General features: G+C 38.4%; 1 protein-coding gene across 1 annotated transcript in view; it reads left to right on the top strand.

The window, feature by feature from the left end:
• The window catches only part of astn2 (astrotactin 2), a 181759-nt gene that overhangs the window by 99219 nt on the left and 62116 nt on the right, over window positions 1-20424 (top strand). Inside the window, exons 5-7 of the mRNA XM_020600844.1 lie at window positions 6464-6571; window positions 9500-9646; window positions 14780-14947. Coding sequence (XP_020456500.1) covers window positions 6464-6571; window positions 9500-9646; window positions 14780-14947 — 423 coding nt within the window. The remainder of the gene's footprint in view (window positions 1-6463; window positions 6572-9499; window positions 9647-14779; window positions 14948-20424) is intronic.

The raw sequence follows: 20424 nt of genomic DNA on the forward strand, positions 1-20424 counted from the left end.
AAGAGTGTTAATGGTGACAGCAAGTGCCTGAATTAATTATTGTGAACTTTATAACAAAAACAGATGGAGGGAATGCAGATTGACAGATGACAGTATGGCAGAATGACCTTACGGACCTCAGGGTTGTGAACAGGACCATAAAAGTCAGATGAATGTGCTCCATTAATTGAAATTTGTAGTACAGACATGCTGCAGTTTAAACATGGTGTTCTGGGTGTTGATGTTTTTATGTGACTTGGTTCTGGAGGTATTCCCACTGAGGGAGAGAAAAAGTGAGACCAAGATGGAAGAAAGTGAACTGAAAGAGGAAGAAATGTAGTGAAAAGCAAGAAAAGCAGTGGAATGGAAAAAACCCAAGGCCAGATTTCGAAAGACTTTTGCACCTTCTTTCAGATGTATTCTGGTGTGTACTATTTATCAAACATGTGCCTTAGCCTGGAAGCACAATTCACCTGCCATCTGGATCTCACACGTCAACACAGTGCCTGTCAACACAACTTTTGCTTGGTCAGTGAAACGTTACTCTCTTCTTTATGTGTATGTATTTGAGGAAGGATCATGCAAATGGCAGAGAGATATAAGAGTCGTTGACTTTATATTCCACTAGATTTACCATCCTTCACACAGCTTCTCTGTGTCACTGCATCATGAATATGTGCAGATTTGCAAAAGCCTGTTAAAAGAAGGTTGTTATGAGGAAAAGGAGATATAGCTGACCAGCTTTTTGTTAAAATTCCAGTGATATGACACAAAAAAGTGAATGTACCAAAAGTGCAAGGGTGCTGCACTAAACGAAAAGCACCAACAGCTTCGCAGACAGAAAATGTGAGCAATAAACGAGAGCAACATCTGAGCATTTTATAAAACCAGAACAAGAGGGTACAGAGAGTTGTAGTTATTAAACATGAAATTGATTTTGATGTTCACTGAGCTGTTAATTGCACTGTGGCAATAGCTCTCCTGCTAATGTATTTACATTTTGGTGTAAATTTATTTATATTATCCTTGTAGACTATTCTTCGTATTTGTATCAGTTTTTTTCATTATGTTTATATATTTATTACAGCTGCAATGACTTTACAAGTACAATTTTTATAAATTAAGTTTATTTGAAGAATGTTTTGAACATCTATGCTTTTAAATTGCATCATCATTTTATGTATGTATTTATTTAATCATTCATTCATTTTGGAATATTTCCTAGCTCATTAATGACTATTTCTGTTTCTGCATCACTACAATATGACCACCCATATAAATCAGCTAGAAAGTCTCAGTCTCTGATTGTGTAATGTACTCATGCTTAGTAAATTAGATGCTGATTTGATGCAGGTTACAAGTGCAAGTATCCTGTATGTTCATATGCGTAGAGAGTGTAGTAGTACCTGACCTGCATGCATCATGTCACATCATGTCAGATCATGTCAGAGTGGAGGATGTTTTTGCAAGGGCTTTTTTTTTTTTGCCAGTCCTCATTTCATCAAACGCTAACACTACAACTAGCACAAAACAAAAACATGAAAATGTCTAATGTCCAGCGAAATGTGGGCACACAATTACATGATTTCTAATAGTGCATTTTAACTGGAATTACCCCACTTTTTGTCCCAAAGCTCACAGTCCACAGTAAAATGAAAATGTCTAAGCCTCTCCTTGGATTCTTTGATTGTCCTGTGGAAAAGATCCAGTCTGACAAGCAGCGCTGTCTACTCTTCTTAGCCGACTTTCCACTTCAACAACATGAATCACCCTGATCGTTGATGGCATTTTCATGCTGAGCTGCATCCAAATTTGAGATGTACACAGCTGGAGTTTTTAGGTCGAACCTAAACTTAAGAACTGCAAATACAATCACCCATTATTTATTTGAGACCTTGTGAATAAAATGTTGCATTTTTTTGAACGGTGCATTTAAAAGTGAAGAAGGAAATAAGTAAATTGAAAATACACTTACAATAGGCAGATTAAGAATTTATTAATTCTTCCATATGAAATATGGAGTTTTTTTTAAATCTTATTATGTTAAGATTTGAATTGCTTCACCAGGTACTCTGGGTGTGCACCACACCATTGGAACATATCATAGACAAAGTTTGTGTGTTATCGTGTTTCAATAAAGTTCTTTATGAGATGTAAAAAATAACAACTGTTAATGTAAACAACATTTTCAGGTTGACCTGTGAAGCTGTTTTGTGGTCCTTTTTAATATATTTTTTACAATTTTCTTCTCCTGCGCTTTCTCTTCCTCAGTCTGACTTTGTTTTCATCCGCCTCCTCTCTGGGCATGTTCTAACACAATGCATAAATTCATAACCAATTTTACACCACATTGCCTTGGCTTCCCTCTCCAAATACTGCCAGACTGTCACACTACAAATCCAACTCAACTCTCAACGTGTTCGAGTGCACCAGACCAAAAAAATGACTACAGCTTTCTGCATGCATTTTTTTTACAGACTTAATAGAACATTTAATCGAGTCTAAAATCTTTATGGTGCAGGCAAATTTTCATGAGTTATGACATAATGTTTATGAAGTGAGTAAAAGAGGGTACTTCACCTAACACTGCTCAGCATTTCCCCAGGAATTATGACTGTCCAGTGACCAATGAAGAGGAAATATGTGGCTCTATCACTACTTTTAATAAGGCATGAATTTTAGAAGAAAAGAACAGACTTTATGGCGAATTTTTAAAAACGGCTGACAGTGTCCTCTTTGTACATTTGCATCCTGTATTTCCCTAGTGTCACTAGTGTCCTTAGCTAAAAGCTAAAAACGTCATTGTTATTAATATATTTGCCTTGTAGACATTTCTAAGTTTGTGGTTTCTATTCACTTTTGACCTTAAAAACTCTTCACTGCCTTCATATTCTCCAGTATTTGCTAAACACAGCAGCTTGGCTCGAGTAAAACCAAAACAATATTTGACTTCTATATTAGTTTTCCTGATGTTTATTGTTCATATTAAATGCTGTCTTGATCTGGCATTTCATATTGTCATCTTAGGTTTTTAAGCATTTTCTTGAGCTCTGCTCCAAGCTACTCTATATACTGTGCAGTGCTTTATTCCTAGACTGATCAATTGCATGAATGCTCTGAATGTGTCCTCTTCATCTATTTTTAGAAAAAAAAAATTATTTTATTTTATTTCCCAGTGTTTGATCCTCCTATGTGTAAATTTTTTGACTGAATTAGATTGTTTTTTTTGTTTTTTTTAAGTATTTTATGTTAGCTTTTGTTATGAAGGGCTATACAAATGAGCCCCTGTTTGGCTCAGTTTTGGCTTTTGCAAAAAAAGGAATTGCAGTCAAAAATATCTTGCCCTCTAAGCACACGTCCTCTCAGTTGCATTGCATTTTTATAATCAGACACCATGTAAGATGCAATTACCAAGGCCTTTTTAACTGGCAGCTTTAAGAAGTGTAGCCACGACCTATAATCATCCCAGTGGGGTTCAACCTTTTGCCTCTTGCACAAGAGCAAATGCTTATGAGCCATTATCAACTGTTCCCATGTATCAGATGACTCAGGGTATTGCCAAAACACACCAGCCATGCTTCCTTATTTTTTATTTGTTATCAACAGGTGAAGCATTTTTTCTCAGATGCTCCCTTATAGCCAGGAGAAAAGCATTGATTTTCTTTCTTTCTGTCCTTTATCCCTTTTCCACTTGGGAGATTAGGCAGTGCAGTCACAGAGATCCTGGGGATTATACAGACAACTTACTGTATGTACAGCCATGAGAAAATGAGGTAGATGTTAGTACTATAGTGTTTATATTCTTTAGGGTGTGACAGGTCAAATCACTTTGTTATAACAATTGAAATGAAAATGTGTCTTGATTTATATGAATACATTCATTTAACATAAGTTCAATAAGTGGCAGAGCTTTTATATCAGGTTTCAAATGCAGTTATGCTGTCCACACATATATTTTGTTTTTGATTTTTATTATTTTAGATGAGTTATTTATCCTTCAGTGGCTTCACACCCACAGTTGTCATTTTTTTGGCAGTCCTTGTGCATTGAGCAGGGTTGTGTGTTTTGATGTTGCACTGGCAAGGTGGAACAAACAAAGCCTCTTAATTCTCACAGACTCGCTCTTGATCTCACCCTGACTTGAACACAAACACACACATTCTGATGTGTGACCCGTTATGATTAGCAAATTGAGACTCAACAACAATGGATGAACTGCCAACCGTACTCTGTGACCCGATGAAGATTCCAAACTGGATCTCTGGGTTTGGAGGAAGTGTACAGGTGTTACCTTCTTCATTTCATTGTCCCAAGCACTGTCACTTCTCCAACCTTAATTCAAAGTTTAATCAGAGGCATTTCAGTTACGAAATAATCATAAATTTGCTTTAACTCAACTCATTAAAACTTAATTTCTTTTGATTAAACAATAACTTATCAAGTCTTACACACTGTAGTCATCCTCATTATGAATCTCTTAAGCCTCTTAACTGTAACAACAAAGAATGAATCACATTTATTTCTAAAGCCATCTGTCCATTGCTTGACATAATAAAACTACTATTACACATATTTCCCTCCTTTTAATATTTTAAAATCACTTTCTATCTAACCTCCTTTTTATTCTTTAGCCCTGGATCCTCCCTGGTGTCATTCCTGGTATTGGAGACCTACAGATGAAGTGGTTGATGTAGTTTTGTTCTAGCATATGCCTTTTGTAGTTCTTCTGTTCCTCCGGGCTAGCTGTCAGGTCCGCTCGGCGCGACCTGCCTCTCTTTCTTTTTTTCCTCTCCTGCTCCCTTTTTGCGGGATCAACGCCTCAGCTGTCGGGTAATTAGTGACTCGTGGGTCGGTGCGCACACCTGAGGCGTATTCCGGTGATTTGTTGGCTTCCTTATTTATACCTCTGGCTGCGTCCGAAACCGCCTACTACCATACTGTATAGTAGGCGAAAAGCAGTAGGCGAGGCGAGTAGTATGTCCGGATTCGTAGTATTCCAAAAACAGTAGGCGAAAAGTACCCGGATGACCTACTGCTTCCGGTTGGATTTTGCAGTGTGCATACGATGGACACTTCACTATCCAGTAGGTCTTTCATCTCTTTCAGTACTTACTGGCACAGTATGCGTTTTCGGACACAGCCGCAGACGCCCCGTCGCCGCCGGATATTGCGACATGTAACGTACTATATTTAAAGTAAGGTATGCAAAGGTTGTGTTTGACCCGCATTTTTTTTTTTTTTAAAGACGTGTGTAAGATGCTATGCTGACAGTCTCGGTGCGTTTTGGCTTGACCTTATCACGCTAATTATGCGGTTAGCAACACAGAAATACGTGCTTTGTCTTCCACGCTGACCGTCCCTGTGCTGTGAATTACATTGTGTACCAACGTACACAATGTAATTCACAGCATCTGTCCGTTCTCATCCTCTGCTATCCTAGTTCCTGCCGTTAGTTTGTGTGTTTACCGTCCTGGTCTCCTTAGTCATCACTGCCCTTCCCTTGTTGTATGTATTATGGACCCTGTTATGTTGTCATGTTGTTTTTATTCCATTAAACCACCTTTTTTGTACTAGCACCTGGGTCAGCCATCTTGAGTCCAACCCCAGTTCTCCCTCACCCTCCTGGTGAGGGGGACCAAACCATAACACTAGCTCTGATTTGACTCTGAGGGTTTTTCTCAGGCCTTTTCCTATGTTTAGACAAGTCTCCTGGAATTATCATCAACATCAATTTTTCTGGTTTCTTTGACATGACAAAGATTACTTTTAAAGGTTCTATGTTTATAAATCATACCACATTTGTGAGTCCTGCTCAGATATACAGTGTGGTTTGTCTGTAACTTGAATGAAAGTCCTTTTAGTCCAGCAGGACACTGAATATTCCCATATCTGGAAAGTGGGAGTTGAGCGCACTGGTGAGAGAAAGCAGGTTCAGGCGCCAGTCACCCGGCACTTCTACAGTTCGTCTGCCTTATCTCTCACATGTCGGCCTGCAGCCCTGTTCGGTGTGAATCCTTGTCACTGTGTTGCTTTTGATGGACTTTGCGCTTCCCAGGTGGCTTTTTAAATTGGGGATAGTAAAACTTCTTTCCTACTGAGAGACTGTCTGGAAGGTGAGGTGTGTATAACAGGTCTGGCGGATCAAAGGCTCCGATTGATCCATGACTACAGAGGGAGGCAACACTGTGTTAGGAAGCTGTCACCTGGTGGTGGGGTTTGATAGCATGGCACCTTGTGGTTACCTGTCCCTGATCATATGCTTGTGTTGAATAACATACATGTAGTCTAGGAGATTTCTTACACATTTAATAAGACATTTTCTTGACTTGTGTTTTGTGTTACGTGGTGATTTCCTGGAGAAAAAAAATTGCTCATTAACAAATGCCACCTTTTTTTCAGGATAATCCTAAAATACCAATATTATGTATTGATTAATTCTCCTTCAATTTCTTTCTATCTTTTCCTCTTATCATCTCATTGCCAGCAACTGGAGGCGTGTTTGGTCCTCAAGGTGAATCAGGGTCAGAGCCTGAAGATGATAGCCAAATGAAGTTTTACACAGAGCAGCACAGAGGACGAAGACGCAGCAAAGGTGAGAAGGAATGCAGGTGGACTTCTTCATGTGTTACATATTTAATACATTAACTTGCTCAGGAAGGAACCCTCTGAGTCATTGCATGCTGCTGCTACTACTACTACTACTAATAATAATAAAACAGTAGCATATTGATATCCAACTTTACCCTAGTTGAATATGAGGGGAAATAATGGAAATATGGCCTATCTGAGTGAAATGAGGCTGCACATTTCTGGATTTGTCAGCATTGCTGAAAGTAGGAAGGAGTCATTCACATTCCTAGTGGGGATTAAAGTGCTGTTCCATGGCACAGCTCAATGACACTCAACACAGATATATGAGCTGATGTAAATGGAGTCTCGGTGATGAACAAAGCTGAGTCAAGTAAGTTTGATAGGAAGCATGATTTTAATTTCCGTTCCCAGGTTGTGATATACGTATGATAGTAAAGACAGTACAGTATGTGGATTCTGCATTTATGTGTCTGCGAGTGCTCTGTAGAAATATGATACTGTACAGACAGAATTTGCCTGTGTGTGTTCTTTTAGGCCACGCAGTACAAAATTACACCATTTTTTGCCATGAATTATACCCTTCACACAGGCTTACTCTCAGGTGTGAGGGACTGTATGAATTTTGTTCCCTGACAAGCAGAATTTTAAAGGAAGAAAATCTCCTGCACTCCTGGTCTCTTGTACTCAATGCTCAGTTTATAATTTTGCTAGACTATTTAAATTCCAATATTTTCGATCAGTGTTATGGCAAACCCAAAAAAGTATTACGACATTAACTCAGTAAAGATGAATGAAATTGAGGCCATTGCATTGATTTTTGTAGTTGCGGAAATATTTTTGATTTCCTACAGCAGCCTTTAGAAAAGATTATTTTGTCAAAACGTACAATATAATAATACTGAATTTTATGTTAAACTGTAATGTATTAGCCAGAGAGACACAAAACTAAAGAAGCAGATTACAAAACAAACTGCAGGATGGCGTTTTGATAAGGTCTCAGTGTAGGACTGAAAATGTTTGTTATTCACATCCATCTCATAATTTAAATAATTGACCTTTTGACTAGGGCTGTAATTGGCTTTTTAAGCTTTGATAAATAAATTCTGAATTAAATTCCCTGGGCTACAAATGGATAACAGTGTGTGTATCTTTTCGCACGCTTGTAAGACAAATTATTATGTGAATAATCACAATTAATCAGAGAAAGTAGATGATTGCTCACAAATAAAAAATGTGTTAGAGAGTGTATAGAAAGATGAAATGGTTCTTGTTTAAGCTGCCATGGCTTTCTTTAACAGTCCCCTTTGAATTTTTGTGAATATACACTTAGGAAAGATGTGAAGCTCGTGTTACAGTTACAGCCTGTGTAAAATGGTTGAGATGAACACAAAAAAGAAAGAAATTAAGACATGTTATGCTAAGCTTGAGCTTTTTACCTTATGCATTTAGTCAACTTGTATATTTGTGGTTGCGTGTTACATTCACTTATGTTTTTGTCTGTGTGTCTGCTGTTAGTGAGTGTGTCTCAATGTGTGCATGAGTGCATAGACTAGGCATTTGGTTTGTGGCCATAAAGCGAGTGTTTGCCATCGTGAGTGTACATGCTTTTGTCTGCTCAGTAGGCTTTTATAGTAATTGAGGGACCGCTTCATGAGCCCAGCGGCACCACCCACACCCCAGAAGGTTTAGCTGCTTTGTCATGTTTGCTGTAGATAACTGTGGTTTTTGTACCTTCACGGTATTGTGACTGTGGTAGACATGTAATTCAGTGTGAGGGAATTCATCATCCTAAATTTGTCTCCCAGGGTTTGACACCGAGCTGCCTCTTACTAGCTCCAAGCATCTCACAAGATTTCATTGGGAAAATGGGAGGCCACTGATTAAACTCAGTACTAATGTTTCTTTGTTGGTGTGTTCTTTCACTTCAGTCTATTTGACCATTTGCACATTGCATCGTGGTTGGTAAAATCAGACTTTGGTTGGAAATCCTGTGTTGATCTGTTTTTCTGAGGTTAGCACTGATATAGTATAACATAACTCTAACCAGCAAAAAAAAAAAAAAAAGTTCACTATACATCACTACCCCAGCACAAGAATTTGACACCATTTGACACCATCTAAGTTCCGCTAGTCCACTGTTTAGTTACTACTGGCTTTTGCAACAAACATGCATAGTGCAGGCTGTGCACATGGGCAGCTCTCTTCCTAGAAACTACTTGCACAGATTCTGCAGATTCTAAGACATTTTGTGATATTTACCTGGGTTTGATTGAAAAACATACAGGAGTATATTTTCAAGCAGTTCAGTGAGATGTGTTAAAATCTAGCAGTGTTTCCAAACCAGGACTATCACTATCTTATTTCTCTCGCATCCCACTGAGTGTCCTTTCAACATGGCGGATTTCTCTCCCATGATAAATATCAGTAGACATAGGTTAAGTGGCTAATTTCATTCCCTGTATTCTGGCTTGGAAATGGGAGTCCTGACAAAGGCAAAGGGCAACCAATACAACCAATCTATAACCCTGTCAGTGGCAATAAGCTCATATATCACATCGGCAAATAGTTGTGGGCTGGTCAGAAGAAACTCTGGTATTCCAAATCATATTTTACTTACTCGGGCCAAACTTGAACCTGGGTTAGATTCATAAATCAAGAGTCCAATTAAATGCATTTTCAAGGATTTTGGGTGGTTTAGAGGCTGTACTCTCAACAAAGCATAGCGCTAAAGTGGATGATTTAGTCTTAGGTTTGTGTTATGTGTCTGTGTTATGCGCTTCTATACAAAAGTAGGACACTGTCATTTCCTCTCAAGGCTGTTTAAAAGCAGTTATCTGTCTAACACCCCACTCAAAACAAAATTTCTTCTTTTAAACTGCTCACCTTTACATTTTTTTTACTTTGTTTTGTCGTTTTGTCTTTATTCTAGGCCACTCACACAGTCCTCTGAATAAGGTCACCCTGACGTTGATTACCATCAGCACATGTGTCATTGCCATTGTCTATGCTACGCAGGATCCCTGCCCCCTCACTGTCAAGGTTACCCTTCATGTGCCTGAGCATTTTGTTGCAGATGGTAAGTGCAGTACATTTATTATATATCGTGCTAGAATATTCCTCTAAAAATATCTAAAAACACTCACCTTTACTCACTTAGCCTTGTATTTATTGTTTTTATTGCACATGTTTGTTTTTGCAGTCTTGTATTTTATTGGAAATACTGTGAAAACTCCAGGAGTGCTCACATCTCACAAGATTGTGTGTCCAGTTGACAGAGATCCTCTGTAGAACAGGGAAAAGTCTGGTCACTGACATGAAACCTAATAAATTCTGAATGAATGAAACTTGGTGAGGGAGATAATGAAATCACTTATCAATTTAGTGACATAGATATTGTAATAAGTAGCCCTGCGATGGATTGGCGATCTGTCCAGGGTGTACCCCCCCCCCGTGACCCCGTTCAGGGACTAAGCGGTAGAAAATGAATATTGTAATAAGATATACTGTACTGTACCTGCCCAGGCCTTAGGCAATGTTGATCATGATGTTAGTTAATAAAGGAGATAGATCTGTGGAGTGTGTTGTTATAGTAGCTGCGATCCATCATTGTACACCTTTTATTTCATTTATTCCCAGGCATATTCGGAGTCAGGTGTCTATCAAGCAGCAAACTGAGGCGATAACTGTCGAGTTGCTCCACGCTGTTGTTGAGTGGAGAGAAATATTATGTAATTTTTATAGGTTTTATTGTTTGGAGGAACAGCTAATGAACCAGGGACAGCTCGGCATGCTTCTCCCATTTCTACTTTCAAATGGGCTCGCAGTAAAATCTCCACCCCTTCAACCGTGATTTGTGGTGTTCAATTCCAATGCTTTTCAGAGCCAGTGCCCCCTCTGCATGACTGATGAAGTACAAAAGTCACACATCCATCCAACAAAAAAAGTAAATAATGTGCTGGATCCAAAAAATCAGGACAATAAAGCCCACACACTGAAAGCTGCCAAAGGGGGGGAAAAAAGAAAAGATTTATTATCACTGCAAACGACTGAGTGACATTTTGAGCCATCAGACTGATGAAAAGCTGTGCGCTCAGAACATGATTGTTTTTTTCTTTTTTTTACATTTTGCACTGCAAGCTTTCAGTCTGCAGACTTATTACATGAGACTGCCTACCCTGGACTGGAATACTAACCTGTTCTGTGATTTGCACTCTTTCAGGTGACATGACACAATCGTTTAGTGCAACTAATACTTTTCCAAAATTCATTTCTATTTTATTCATGCTATTTAACAAGCTGTATGTATGGCCTGCAAATAAGCTATATGCTCCAAGGTGAAAATGATATCAAAGATGTAGAATAAACAAAACCCACTGAGTCTAAACCCACTGAGTCTGTTTTAAATTCCTTGTTGACTATGGGATAATTGTAAATTGGAACCGTGTACTGGCAAGACACCACAGTATAAATCTCACACTGAGGAGACAGAGGCCAAACTGGGAAATGGGCAAGGAATTAAATGACGTATGAGGGAGTGAGGAGCTGAAGCAATTTAACTAATGATTGCTATATTTCTGAAGGCAGTGTTTTCATATATCAGTTGATCAGGTGCTCTTGCTGATGGGGCCTCATTTTTATTCTGCAATTTTTGTGCACATGAATACACGGTCAAAATGGAACACTACACAAAACACTGACTCTACAGTTGAACACATGCTAAATATAATGAAAGTCAGTACAAATCAAAGAATCTTTGAGTAGTTTGAGTTTTTGTACTGAATAAAATTTTATGTTTATACATTGATATTAGTTCTTCTACTCTGCACACAGTATATTTAAATGCACAGTATAGTTTTGTCATCTAAATCATAATAACACTGAGTTTTGTCTCTATAAGGGTCAGTTTGTTTGCCTGTCTGTAGCACACTGTGGTCCAGTCAAAGATATCTCTACAGCTGCTAGTTAGCGTGCTGTGGAATTTAATATGGATATGTGTAGTCCCTGTAGAGAGATAGTGATTTTAGTGATCTCGTGACCTTTCCCCAGCCGCTACAAATAAGAGGAAACATTCCACTTACACACAAAAATTATGTTAAAAGTTTGTCGTTTGACCTGATGCTCATATTAATTAATATAAAAAAAAAAAAACCTCATGTTTGGATTTCAGTGACATTTTCCAAAGATATTTATGATAAACAGATAATTATTTATTTCATAACAAGCTTTAAATTTTAGTCCCATTACAGGTAAGGCTCTTAGAATAAGAAAATGAACGGTACTGTATGTTTAGTGTTCTATACTGTATTTTTGATTTATCTATTTTTTACAGTGACTCGTGGGGCAAACATAAACAGTGCATCCCGATGGAGTTATAATCAAGACTTCAGATTTTAAATTGTGGTGTTCCTCTGCAAACTCTGTACCATGTGTGCACAGGAATGGGACTCAGAAAAGCAGACACCTGAGGCAGAGCAGATATGATAAAAAGAGGCTTAGCCCAGTAGTCTGGCAGGCCGAGAAAACAAACAAACAAAATCCAACAGGAAAAAAACAAACAAACCCAAGGTGTCAAGGCACGTTTAAGTATAAGCTTGGCCAGGAACAGATAGGCAGAAAAAAGGAGTCTAACACTACGGCAGCAAGCATCACATCTGACACGTAAGACATGAGCTGCCGTCTTTACATCACTCTCTGGATACTGGAGAAATAATGAGTGTTAGGATGCAGCTGAGGAGACAAGAGACAAGGTCAGCCATGAGTATGAGCAGTACACTCAACAAGGGTGACTAGACAGGTGAGGCATGGCAGAAGATGGCAACAAAAATGGAAAAACACAGGAGCTAAGCAGCAGGAAAACCTAGATAGCAGAAGAACAGAGGGACTGTTTAGGGAACATCCTGAAAAGCTCACTGCTAAAGTAAATATGGGTGGGATGAAATGCATCTCTTAGAAGATGCTTGTCATGTACTTTTTTTTTTTTCTTTTTAAGATATTCTTAACACTCCAAAGTGAACTGAATCTATGAATTTTTATTGCAGACGTGTCTTTAAAAATCAAGTCTCGGAGGGGGAAGCTTTTTGTTATCAGAAAGAAATGGCAATCACAATGAGGTTATAAATAACTTAATTAAAATATCAGCTTAAAGGTGGTAATTACACTTAGCTAATGGACACATGCACATTTTATTAAGATATAACAAGGCGTAATCTTTAGTTGTGTCTAATCACAAACCAGCAGAAAAAAAAAACAAAAGAAATGGTGATGGTGAAGATCAACACCTAAAATAAATTGTCAGTAACACAGTGACAATAGTGTTTTTTGGGGGGAGGCAGTTGTTGCACTGCTGGATGTGCACAGTTTTAATTACTACCATAGCCATGACACAGATGTGCGGCGCTTAGGCTCCCAAAACAGTTGAAAGGGGATTAATCTAACAAAATGGCCTTTTCCCTCGTTTTTTACACTCACTTCACAATGTGCACAACAAAATTGCCAGCAATCAGCAATGCTCTTATTGCTCAGGAGGGGTTTCTTTACAGGTCTCAGAGAAACCAACCCATAATCTAACAATTGCCTCCTCCCTATGTGAGCTGAACCCATTAGATTTCTCCACTCTCTCAGCAAATGAGGGCTGCTGCCAGTTCTGTTCACTAAATTGCAGAGCTGCAAGAAATAGCTTTGTTGTGCTCACCTTTGGTCCACCTGACCTGGCAGATGCTTTTAGGGATCCTGTCTGGAGAATTCTGTGTGCATTTCAACCTTTTGGTATTTTGGCAGGTGCTGAATATGTTTTCAGTTTCGGTAGCAACAACAGTCCTTGTTTCTAAGCAAGTGTGGCTCTCTAATTGAATCATTAATTAAATTCATGTAAATAATGAATTTATAAACTCCTGCATTTTAGTGTATTTTAAATTCATGACCCTTGAATTTGGTAACAAGGAAACACCACCTCTAATAGTGTTTTTATTATGTGTTTAATTTCAGGTGCTATTAAACAAGAGCATATGTTGCTCATCTTACTAGAAACCTAATGTCAACTTACACAGACCCGTTTTTGTAGACCATGACTTCACCATCTGAGGCAGACACACTAATCCAATCCACCAATCGACACTTTAAGTATAGCAGGATAATGTCTATAAACAATACAGTATGTACAGCACTGGTCTATACTCCATTCACATTTCACAGGAAGTTGGAAAATGAAACTTTTAACAAATGAGCATATTTTTGTAAGGCTTTGTGTGGGTCAGACTGTCTCAGTGCGCCATTGTCCTGTCAAGTGAAAAGAAGCAGCTGTTGACTTTACATGTGTAGGAGGAGGCAGATGATAGTCTGTTGTATTAGGAATTTGGAACACTTACTGTAAAATGTTAAAGAAAAAAGCAAAAAAAACCCGTAGATGAGTCTTGGGATATTGCTTTATTAAAGTGTAAAAGCAAAGCGGTCTTTGTGGGACATTTCTTCTCTGAGTTGTGCATTTTATCGCTGGGTATTAGCTCTGTAAATTTCCCTGTGACTCAGATTTGATTGCTGGCTACCGTCCAAGCTTTTCCATCTGTATTAATCCTCTCTTTAAGAAAACCAGCCTGGAGTCCACTATTGCAGGATTTCATGTCATAAAACTGAATAAATGTGTGATTCTTTTGTAATCTCGTAATTGCTGTCTTGGTGCCCTAGCCTTTAGAAATACATTTTAAGTTCAGATTTCTGACTCTTTCCACAAATTTAACTTCTGTGACCTGGCATGCATACAATTTAGATGTATAAGAACCTTTGTGTTCACCAGAGACCTAAGGTCCAATCTCCTCGCTGGTCCCTTTGGAGCTAGAAGTCATTGGCATCAATTAGGGATAATCTTGTTCAGTGATCAGAGTTTAACAATTGGTCTGGGAGCAATGAGAAAGCAAGGTAAGTCAGTGTCAACGTGTGTTTACTGATTGACTCGTTAAACCCCTTTAGCCCCTCTACTGCAATTACCAAAGAAATCCCATCAATACGCGCTTTATAAATCTTAATTTTCTCATTTAAATTCAGTCTGGTCAGGACGAGACTTAAAATTACAGTGAAAACAAAAGAATTAGCTACTTTCTAATTGATTTTGCAGTAGAAAAGAAAAAGGCTTGGGTAAACACAAAACACTCAAGACTGTCTTTTTGTTGTTGTAGTATTCTTACTAAATACATTTATCTTATGTTTTGTTTTTCAGGAAGTAGTTTTGTGGTGAGCATGGGCAGCTTCCTGGATATTTCTAATTGGTTAAATCCAGCCAAGTTAACCCTCTACTATCAGACCAATTCATCCACACAGTGGGTCCAAGACTACTGTGGCCAGAGGACCACTGAGCCCTGTGAGCAGATTTGTGACCAGGACACAGGTCAGTGCCTGTAAACTACCTACACATGCACACACTGGGTCTATTTGTTGACCAGTTTCATTTATTATTTGTTTTTATTACAGTATAGGGAAACCTATTGTTTCCTTTATGTTGTCCAATAGCTGTCAGTCAGTTTAGTGGCAGAAAATGCCACATGTATAACAGGGGGCACAAAGTTCAGAAAGTCACACGTTTGTTTAACGCAGCACATATAGTACATATATTTTACATTATTTATGGTGAGCATGGGATGAAACGATATATAAATCATATAAGCTCCATCATTAAAGACAAAGTCTTGTGAACCATAAATGAAATAAGAGCTACTAAGAAAATCAGGCATTTATGTTTACTTTACTTTTATGTTGAGATACTTTCAAGGACCACAATGCACAGAAGGAAGGAAGGAAGGAAGGAAGGATGGCTCTATTTGGTACAGTGTTATCTTCATAAATGTATTATGTAAACATTATTGAAGGAGCCTGATGGAATTACTTCATACACTTCAAGTCACAGTAAAATGTAAAGTAATCAAGAGTAAGAATTTTACATTGGTGATAATTACTGTATAATTAGATTATTTTCATGCGTTAATGAAAACATGAATATATATTTTTAAAACATAACTAATACATTTGTTTTTAAATTTTGAAGGATTTTATTATACTGCCAAAAGGGATCTATTTTACATTCTCTTTTCAGTTGGAAATTTCCTTGTCACATCCTACAGGGCACTAATTCAACACATGCTTTTTTTGATCCCACCTCCAACTAATATAAGTAAATGCATGTTAAAACAGTGCAGAGGACAGCACTGTGACACCAATAAAACAATGGGATTTATGAGCGATTGGCTGAGTTGCCAGTAAAGAGCCCACCCAAAGGTGGCTTCCTCTGTTTGTATTTCTGACACATTTCACAGGAACTCTAGTGTACTGTTTGAGAAGCACAGGCTTTTAGCCACTCTTAAAACTATTAAATTAGGTCTGATATTAGCTATTGCCAGTTCCATTAGCCCAGTCAGATGGCAAAGCAGAAATTTCTGGTGCAACGTCACCCACTGCCAAGGTGCACAGATGAAGGACAAACAAATTGGAAAGGCAAAAAGTCCCGCAACACATGCAGTGCGCAGAGCTGTTTTAATGTTAAGATCAACACTTGTTGGCTTGTAGCCTTTGTCAGGGTCAGTTTGGCTGTTTTTAATATCTTTCTATATCTGCACTTTTAACAGACTAGGCTACAAGCTGAAACACATTAACACTAAAGCTGTTCTGCACACTGCAAGCGTTGCTGGACTTCTTGCCTTTCCAGTCAGATGGCAGCACTGTGTCCAAAAAGAAGCAATAAGTAGCCAGATGGCATGGTAGGCTAAACGTTTACATGCACCGAAGGAGTAGGCCTTTGGGCATAAAGCAGAAAAGCAGAATATGACAAATCAAGACAGAATTTTTATTGGGTTTATGAAAAACAGTCTTCTATAGTTGGAGTGAATGATTTGCGCACCAAGCTAGATAACAGCATTGCTAGGGTGTAAGCTGAAGTTCTTGCTCCATCAAGGTAAATAATCACCAGCCAGCACCGCAGTATGTTTTACAATCAGCTGTTTCAATTTTGCATCATTAAAACTATACCAACCAAAGCTCAGAGTGCACCATGATGATATTTGTCTCTCCATGAGTGGTGTTACTCCCTTCTGTATTTCATGCCCAGCTAGATAACATCTAAGCTCATTAGAATGGATTACATCTGTAATGTATGTGAAATTTATGTCACCCTGGTCACGAGCATGCTGATGCATAATGCATTAGAGCTCTAGACACTCAACTCAGTCAGTACTAAGATGGAGTTGCCAGTTGTTGTGTTTGTGGATTTTGAATGTACATGGACACATGTGCTTCAGCCCCTGCACTATCTGGCACCATCGATACATGGTGAGATCAGTAATAATAATTCAATTTTGGAGTCCAGATCCCAGTACATTCACTGTTCTCACCAAATTAGTACTTCTGTCTCCCCCTGTCTTCCTGTCTCTCTCCATTTATTTCTATTTTCATGGTCTTTTTCAACAGCAGGATCATTTGATCAGTAATTGCCTTCAAGTGTGTTGTATCTCCTCAGGGCAACCACATCTTTCCGGCAGCAAAATTAAAGGTGTTCTTCAAAAAGGTTTTCTATTTCCATCACTGTCCTCTAGCACGCATTACAACACCTGCACAATAGCTCTCAACAATGATACACACACACACACAGGATTGTTTCTGAAGACAACACACCTGAAATGAATTCTTTCAGGCACATTTATTGCATTTCCTACAAGAGGGTGAACCACTGGTTATGAAATGTTAAAGGGTAAATCGCATAAGAAAGAAAAACGCATCTGCAGTGTTCTCTGTGCATTGGGACTTTCAAGCATGCTGCAGTTCTGGCCACAACAATAAGCAATGTCAAAGTGGGTATTTTACCTTTTGACAAGTGATGGGGAAACACCTGCTTGAGCAAGTGATGTTTAAACATAGAAAACACAAAAACGCTAGCATACATAGATGTGGCCTGATAGTGTTTCAGTGTAACTGGCAGAATATCAGTTTGACACACTTTGTGGAATATACAGTACTGTAGGTGCTGCAGCACCCATCACCCTCAATTTTATGTTATTCTAATAAAGCCTGGTTTAGGACATGGTGACAGTGTTGTACGTAGGTGTTTCTACAGAGATTCTAATTTCCTGTTGTATAAAAGAAAGCACATGTCAGGAAATGCAGAAGTTCTGCTACTGCTCACTGTGTAGACAGTAAAATGGCATCTATACATGCATTGCCACAGTTTCCTTTTTTGGTACTGTCAGTGGGTTTTGCTGTGAGTCGTACACAGTGTGGCATTAAGTCGTTCCTACAGTCAATTCAATCAACTAAAAATCCATCACTTTCTCCTAATGTTTACACAAATTCACAGGCATATTTTCTTTGTTTCCTTGTGCTCTATAATCACAAGCAGTTGTCATTTCACCAAGTTATTCCACACCATTACTCTTATGTGACTCCATCCTGCTACAGTGTTACACTGGCTGACTGTCACTGGCTTCCACATCTTGTATTGCTCTGACTGAATAATCAGTCTTTGGTTTCAGCTTGACTACCTGGTTAGATGGAGATCAGTAGATAAATGGTAGGAGTTAACTGTTGTTAATGCCAGATGGCTCTTTTAGATTTACTGTAGCCCACTATAACTGGACTTAGGACATGGGACAACCAGACAGTGTAAGTAAAGCACCCTGTAAATGGCTTGAAAAATATAGTGCACTCATACATTTATTAAATTTTACATCACTTTTATATAACAGGTGATTATAATTTAATAAAAAATATAAAAACCTTTTAACTGTTTATGTAGCCATGATAACCTGATGACTCATGTTGCACTATTACTATGACATATTACATTATTAGTTAGTGATGACACTGTCTCATATAGTTATACATCCTAGGGCGAATAGACTGCCACCAGCACCTTTCCATCTATCATCATAACTAATCTCATAAAGACCTGTGAACCTCTGTAGCTGCTTTTTGTTTTACTTATTTCAAATGATGTCTCCCTGGCTCCTCTGGCCTCACCTAATTGCAACTGAAACTGCTGGGCTGTTAACATACAGCCATGTTTTATACTTCCATTCAACACATACTGTATTTGCATTTGCACACATACATGCTATGAGTAAACACTTATGCTGAAACTGCCCAAAGTCTTTGGAAAGAATTATTTCTCCCTATGGAAATGTTATTACAAGTATAAAAAATGCATCAGGACAACAATATCTCAATAGAGATATATGGTCTGAAGCCATTTGAAACCATTTCACATTTTTGGCTCTTCATTTAGAACACAAGGATGGTAAAAAAGAGCATATAAGAAAGAGAATGAGGATGCAGTGATGACATAATAGTGAGAAATGTTACTGGGAATTTACTTTGGGTGTTTGCAGGGTGGTTGTGTGTGTGTGTGTAGAAACCTGGCTGGAATCTAACAGGGAATGGACGGGGTGAGCACAGTCAGATAATTGTTGTCATCAAATGGTCATTTCCAGTCACATGTGATTAGCTCTAAATTAGGCCAACGACATTTTCTAATCAGTCAACCATAACTTTTGTCATCACTAAATTAACCCCCTCCATCCATGCACTCAGGCCCAGACATACTTGAGAACATTCAATTTGCACTTGCAGTCTGCCTAAAGCAAATATTTTTATTTATTTAGGGAGCATAATGAGATAAGGGGAGCTCACATGGCACAGTTCAGTGATGACATTTGTTTAAGATTAGAAAATTCAAGGAATGAAAATGTTGTGATACCTAAATACAGATTCTCATCAACAAAGATTATTGATGTGAAGTTGCACCTCTGTTTCCTGAAAAGGATGTCAGTTTAACAACCACATCAGCAGCTGTCCACACTCACCTCAAAGCTGATATACTGCACTGGTATGGCTGAATTTCAGCAGCTAAACGCACCCTGTAAATGTAAAAGTAGTGCAGTTGCCATAGTCCATTAGCAGCTCAGTGAAGTTCAAATTTAATGACCACACAATCACAACAGTGCATCCCCTTCTCGAGTTGTTTTTACTGCTGGCTTTATCTGTCTTTTTAAGAAGCTGTCGTTTATTAGCTAATTCAGTGCAACACATCCTATTGCTACAGTTTGCTGTGTTTGAACTAAATACTGTTTAGTTTAAGTTTTTTTTTTTCTCGACCACAGCCTGAACCAGTTTTCAGCCATGCAGAAACTGCTACACAACACTAATGCTTGCAAGTTGTGTAAAGGCTAGTTATTCTGACAGAAGCTATAATCATCCATCCTGTTAATTGCTTGATCCTCCCTTAAATGCACTTGCATATAGGAAAGCGTCACACTTCACTGATAGCTTGGAAGGTGTATCTCAGATTGCAGGCACCTGTGCCTCGGGGGTTGGTGCACCTCATCTGAAACAAGGTGGAAAATCCCTATTAAACATGTCCCACTGCAGCCTCCAGGCCTATACACATATGGCCATCAAGTAGACTGCTTTGTGTACTTAATGTATAAGCTAACTGTATATCCAATTTAATTATCTGCAATCAGTCCCTGTGTAATTATGCTTTTCTGCCCACAGTATGTGTTTCCTAATTTTTGTATTGTTAATTACATCACTCCTAATTTCCAAATGAGGAGGGAGCCATTAGAAATGGCTCATAGACCAGCTTCTGCATTATTTGATTCAGGTGATGAAGCCTGTCTGCCAAAATAAATTATAGGTCATTTGTATTTTGCAAAATTGCACTTTTAACAACAAGGTATGCTGACCTTTTGACAAAACTGCATCATCACAGGAGCAAAGATGAGACCAGGAACACATCAAGAGTTGGGATGAAACAGGAAGGGACAGGTTTGCCTTCTGTTTGTGATCCAAGCTAAAGCTAAAATAAATCAAATCAAATCAAAT

Source organism: Monopterus albus, unplaced genomic scaffold (assembly GCF_001952655.1).
Source record: "Monopterus albus unplaced genomic scaffold, M_albus_1.0 scaffold49.1, whole genome shotgun sequence".
NCBI lineage: Eukaryota > Metazoa > Chordata > Actinopteri > Synbranchiformes > Synbranchidae > Monopterus > Monopterus albus.